This window comes from Osmerus eperlanus, chromosome 13 (assembly GCF_963692335.1).
Source record: "Osmerus eperlanus chromosome 13, fOsmEpe2.1, whole genome shotgun sequence".
Lineage (NCBI taxonomy): Eukaryota > Metazoa > Chordata > Actinopteri > Osmeriformes > Osmeridae > Osmerus > Osmerus eperlanus.
The window spans coordinates 6,170,282-6,176,477 of record NC_085030.1 but is presented as its reverse complement, the minus strand read 5'-3'; the positions used below and the strand labels follow the sequence as shown (position 1 = coordinate 6,176,477).

The following is a 6,196-nucleotide window of genomic DNA, read 5'->3' as shown; positions in this document are numbered from 1 at the left end:
ATTTTTATGGCTTTTCTACTTCAATAAGCTCAAACAAAAACACTTAACTCAACACATTTCACATCGGTATTCAGTTATTTGACAACATGGTACATGCCGCTGTAACATTTCGTTCCCTACCAAACACATTTTTGTTCCTGAGCAATATATAGTGAAGTTGCTTATTTAGCAGACAAGCAAAGACAACAAATTACAATGTACCAATAACATTGTTCCCATCATTATGCTATTTATTTTGTCAACCTAGGGAAACAACAAAACAATTAAGTTTCCCTCACTTCCTGTGTATAGCATTATAGTAGGCTATACAATAAACCTCTTTGGAAGATAAATGAAATGATTCACGAGTGAAAATCTGCATTTATTAACAAAGTCCATTTAAGGTCACAGTTTCTGTTCTTCCAGCACCACGCCCTACACACCTGATCATTTGTAGATTGCGTTGCACTGCCCTGCCCGTACTAGCCTGCCCTCCCACTAGTCCAGGAAACCACCCAGATGACCCCCCTCCGTCTACACCATTGTTAAATCCAAAGGGAAACATCGAAACCTTCTTTACAGAAACTTTCAGGCTTCGTAGACTTTCGCAGAGGTTTATCTTTATTCACTGGCCTCTTACTTTAACTTGACTCATAACCAACTTTACAAACTGCTGGAACTTGTACTACTTCCGAAGCCAAAGGAGTGCCCCTTGTTGAGAAAAAGAAAAACTTTACTAGGAGGCATAGCAGGAATTCACGATTCCATTCCACCATTTTGAGGCGTTTTTTCAGGAAGTTTTCAGGTGGGCTGCTTTTTGGTAAGTTTGATTAATTAGCTACGTTAATTTAGTAATAACTGTCAATGTTCATGTATACAATTTAATCTTTGGAGCCGTACGAAATGTGACGGCCACATAATTGTTTGTCAACATATCTCATCATGCTAAATACTCAACTGGGCCACTTGTCTTGCTAACGACCGTACAACGCAGCTAGCTAAAGCTAGCACTAACTTCTTAGCTGCTAACTAGCTAGCTGTGGGATGAATAGCTAGTGCTAGCTACATAGCTAGCTAGTGATGTTGGACCAGCTATCTTTTATTTAAGTTATAATAAATGTTAATATTATTTCATTACAATCTGAAGGCATATGCAGCAAGATAGGTAGCTAGCTAGCCGCACTAGTTGTTTCAGAAGTAAGGAAGTGTATGAGTGACGACATTTGGCTTTGAATTTTGTTGTTGACTGAATCAGGTGGTTGCACGTCGTCACACGGCCTGACCAAATCAAAAGCGGAACAGCTAAACCAATTTGTAAAATGTATCGCATTCGTAGTAACCACATATTACGCCAACGTTGCCTTTTGGCCATCATATTTTAACGTTACACTTGTGAAATACAACGTGGCAACGGTAGTCTAACGTCCGACAGCTAACCACACTGCCCCGTGCACGTTGTTTAAATTATTTAGTTTGTTGTTTGTTATTAGTTTGTAAACTTTTCAAAAGTCTGTACAGCAGCTTTCGTTGTAGACTGTATCATACGAGGGGGCGAATACGTCTTCTAGCGCGCTGCAATCCACCTTCAGCTACATATTAAATCTAAACCGGTGTTCCATCCGATTTATTCCATTATGAAGGATATGACCTGCCTTTTATCGAGCAAGTAATCTGATTTAGGCAATACGGCAGGGTCCAGGCAAACTAAACTAATATTAGGCCTTCACGCGTTTCAGTGGTTTGGCTTGGGTTTCTGTTTAACGAACTACTGAACATCTCACCTCTCCACAGCTGAGATTACCAACTTTTCAGTCTAGACGCTTAGCTCGGCCTCAGGGCCTGCTGATTATCCCTGCCTCTCTATGCTTGATGGCTAATCAATAAAGCTGCAGTCACTGCCTGAAAAGGAAAATCGAAATTTGGCCACAAAGTTACTGTGCTCCGCTTATGGTTGTCAATCATAGTGATGGAGAGAACCTTGTCTATAAAGATCTGAATATTTATGTTAAAATCTGTATTCTGGTCAGAGAAACATGGTTAAAAACTTTGGCTTGGTGCTTGGCCGAACTAATACTCATAGAAGTTAAACTTTTAGTTAGCACATTGCATTGAAATTCCTCACTTGCATGCATTTCATAGATAAGTACGTATAAATGCATGCACAATAGCTAAATAAAAGAATGAGCTGAGGTCCAAGCATCTATTTGTTTAATCGGACAAATCTGTGTCTCTTGTCCTCAGACTCTGTGTGAACATGACGACCATTAACACTGCCAACATCAACTTTAAATGGGACCCCAAGAGCCTGGAGATCCGTACTCTGGCTGTGGAGAGGCTGCTGGAGCCCCTGGTCACCCAGGTAACAAGCACAGCCTCAACTATTTAGTTTAGCATTATATATTTAGTAACAGTCATCAGTGGATGAACCTCACCAACATATGAGATGAGTGATCTGTAAGTGTAAGCGTCCTGAGCTTCCAAGTTCAGCTTTATTCTGAAAAAAAGCTTCAAACTGTAAACACGTCTCTGTGGTGTGCTGTAGGTCACGACCTTGGTGAACTCGAGCAACAAAGGCCCATCCAACAAGAAGAAAGGACGCTCCAAGAAGGCCCATGTTCTGGCTGCGTCGGTAGAGACGGCCACAATGAATTTTCTTGATAAAGGAGAGAAGATTGCCAAAGAGAGCCAGTTCCTGAAAGAAGAGCTGACAGCTGCTGTGGAGGATGTCCGTAAGCAAGGTCAGGCTACGTTCAGGCTTGTAGAGTGTTTGTGTGTGGGGTTGCTTTTAAAATGTTTATGGTAATAATAATTTTTTATTTTTTATTTTTTTAACACCAATCAATGTTTTTACTCTGACCACAGCTGTCTGGGCAGTCTCCAACTTCACAATTGAAACTATTAGATGATGTTGGGCAGAGCTAGTCTAGACCTCTCCCAGTTAAGGGAAATGACTGCTGTTAGCTTAGATAAGAGTCGGTCTTGTTGTTTGTGTTCTTTAAGTCGAGACTTCAAGGATGTTTGTATTTTGTAGATATCTCGTTTTATTTGTGTCTCGCATGCTTCCTAAGAGGAAGCAAACCGCATCGTGCTTCCATGATGGAACATGTGGTGCTATAGTCGGTATAGGGCCGCCCAAAGGCATCTGGTGCTGTGCCTTACCAACCACAATCTTTTTAGTCGAGTTGTTAAATCTCATTACTCCTCACTGAGTCCTTTTCTCAGCGTTTCCCCCTGGGAGGAAAGTGAGAGAAGACAGGTTAATAGAGAGGTTTAACCCTGTCAAGTTGTTCTGCTCCTCATTTCTCAATGACTTGTTTTGCTATGAATTTTTAAAAAGCCTGTTGATCTTGATGCATGCCGAATGAGACTCTGCTTGGGAATGTCTTCTTTAACCATTTTATTCAAATAGCGTGCATGTGTCTACCTCTATTATTTCTGGAGTTTGTTGCCCCGTAGGTAAACATGCAGGGATAGCAGTTCCACAGATTTGCAGATCTTTTTGGGGGGGGAGGGAGGGTGAAGTGGATTTGGATGGCGTTCTGTCTGTCGGGTTGCTAATCTTGGGTATATTGCTTGCTTATTCTTTGGCTAAAGTGAGAATTTCACACCTGTTTGCGAACAGCTTGTAGCTATTCTTTGCCCCTCTGCTTCGCCATAAAGATGTTTCTATTTCCTGCTGTTGCCAAGGAAATTACAATGGAGACATGACTCCTGTATGAAGGGTGGTAGTGGGAGGAGTACAGACTGTGCAGATGTCATTGAAGATCTCTGACGTATTTAAATGGCGATATCCACCTGCCTGGTGAGAGTCACATGACACGTACTCCATGTCTAATTTAATTTCATGCCTCCCACAGCTCTTAGTCTGGAATCTGCCATCAAATCACCATCAAATGAAATCTCCATTTGTCTTTCGACAGTAGCTGTTCTGCTCTCCGCCCCCCCCCGTCCCCCCCCCGTCCCCTCAGCATGAATCCTTCACCTCCTCTGCGCTCCTGATATCAGGGTGACGTTTGCCACACAGATCGACCTGCAAGCTTGAGGAACCTTGACTGGAGACTGGTTGTTATCACTTGCTAAAGTGATATCTCTGTCACTGTCTTGTGTCTTCAGTTCTTACCCTGACTCCCAGCCCTGCTGTCATCCCCCGCATGTGTTCGGGGTTCAGTTTAGGGGGAGGGGGGTGGGGGGGGGGGTTGTAGGACGGGTGTGTCAGGAGAGGGCCAGCAGTGTTCTCAGTGCCCGGGAATGTCAGAGAAGCTGTGGTATGCTGTCATTGGGCAGGAATTCAGAGACTGTTGTTCGCTGGTGCCTCGGCCTGGCTGTCAGTTATGCCACGCTGCTCGGCCGAGCGTGCCCAGACTGATAATGCTGCCATTGAGTGGGGCTAAACCCTCCCTCGGATTCAAAAGGCATTTTCCAGCCAGCTGTGGCTTACCAGCTGTTTAAATGGGCAAGGAAAAAAGGCAGATATAATCGTTTTGGGAGGGCCATGCCTGCATACAACAGGCTGCATGTTAAAGAGTGTCCAAAAAAATAAAATAAAAATTCTCTCTCCCAGTTCTGTTTTCTCTCTTGAAAGGATTCGTCTTCGTCCTCAAGTCAACATCTCAGCCATGGTAGCTGTCAGAACATTACATTTATTCTGCAGTCATGCCTCTGACTGAAACATCACGCACTAGACTATTTCTGTATTGTTGGCCAGGTTTTCTCTTTAAAGATTTCTCTCTCCTTCCCCCCTCCCCCCTTTCACCCCAGCACCAACCCCCCCCCCCCCCGCCCCCTCGTCCTTGCTCCCTCCATCATCCGGCTTCTTGTGGCTCATTGTGCGTTTTACATTTGAATCATGCGCTTGCCGAGCTGCAGGTGAGCGTGAGTCCAGCAGAGATGGATGAGACTTTATTAAAGGAGCTGTGATCTGTACCCCCCCCCCCCCCCCCCCCCCCCAGAAGGGCCTTATTGATCTGGCCCACCAGGGGGAAGACGGCCTGGTAGATCTGCAAGAGGTCTTATCATTCCCAGTCACTACTTTTCTCCCCCCGATGTGGGAGGTAAGGAGAGTCAGAATGCCTCATGTTGTATGTATGGATTGAAATGGTGAGCGTGCTGCGTTTGATCAACACCCACCTATTGAACGTTCACACCACCGTCTGAATTTTCCCCATTTGCTCCCGGAACAGCGTCCACGGCTGCAGACGTGATTCTGAGTTGCAACTCAGGCTGGCTTTTCTCCTGCAGAGATGTTGGACAGCGAAAAAGGCTGAATGGTTGGGGGGAAACCGCCTCTCAAAAATGTTCTAAACAAATGTGTAAAAGAATAAACCTTGGCCCTTGACCCCCCCCCCCCCCCCTGCTCGTTGATGCCAGGGATGAAATGTTTCACACAACCAACATCTGACATTTTCAATCTCTCCAAGACATTAGACCAACACCAAGCTACGGTTACGGGAGGGCATTACTGAGTTCACAGGCCTGCAGGGAATCTGAAGCCTTGTTTATAAGAGGAACAAGGGCGTGGAGGTCTCGACCTAGCTCTTAAACTCAACTGTCTAGTGTGAAGATTACGTACTGGCCTTGTTTCCTGTTTGGGGTTGAAGTGTGGGAGATGGCTGTAGGCTGATGGCTTGTTAAGTGTAGCTTGTTGGCAGAAAGGCTAATTCACGTGTTACACAAATAGCCTAGATAAGTTGGGTTGATTGTTAACAAAAACAGTGTGGCTGTCTAGCGTCTCTGGAAACCTCATTTGTGTGCTCAGTCATCTGTGGAGGCCTATGTGGGACAAAGTGTGGTGCTGGACAATCACACAGAGAGCCTTTGTCATGGATTTGACCTCCTTTTTAAGTATGTGGGTGTGTGCGCGTCTGCCTTTTGTGTGCGGATGAAGTCTGAAGAGAAATGTATGTGTCACACACACTGACCAACCCTGCCCAGGCGAGGTAAATGCGTCAGACCGGCCCTCTTTCCTTACTCCTTTCAAATGAAGCCTAATGCAATTAACTTGTAGCTTGCATCCAGCCCTGGCAGCTCTCAGGCATTTGCTATCAGTCGTAGAAGTGAGCTCAAAGTAGCCCTGGCCAGAAGGGCAGGAATATGGAGATAAAGAAAAAGCCACAATTTTCTCTCAATGCAGTTCTGCCAGAGTTCAGAGTCAGACAAATTAACTGCAGCTTGGCTAGCCTGTGCTTGCATGCTGACACTTCCTAAGAGAGCAGGGATG

At 44.9% G+C, this 6,196-nt stretch overlaps 1 protein-coding gene across 1 annotated transcript in view; it reads left to right on the top strand.

The window, feature by feature from the left end:
* The first annotated feature begins 465 nt into the window (after positions 1-465).
* ctnna1 (catenin (cadherin-associated protein), alpha 1) overlaps positions 466-6,196 on the top strand; it is an 82,355-nt gene continuing 76,624 nt past the window's right edge. Inside the window, exons 1-3 of the mRNA XM_062477147.1 lie at positions 466-799; positions 2,221-2,338; positions 2,522-2,717. Of these exons, the coding sequence (XP_062333131.1) occupies positions 2,234-2,338; positions 2,522-2,717 (301 nt within the window). The 5' untranslated portion in view covers positions 466-799; positions 2,221-2,233. The remainder of the gene's footprint in view (positions 800-2,220; positions 2,339-2,521; positions 2,718-6,196) is intronic.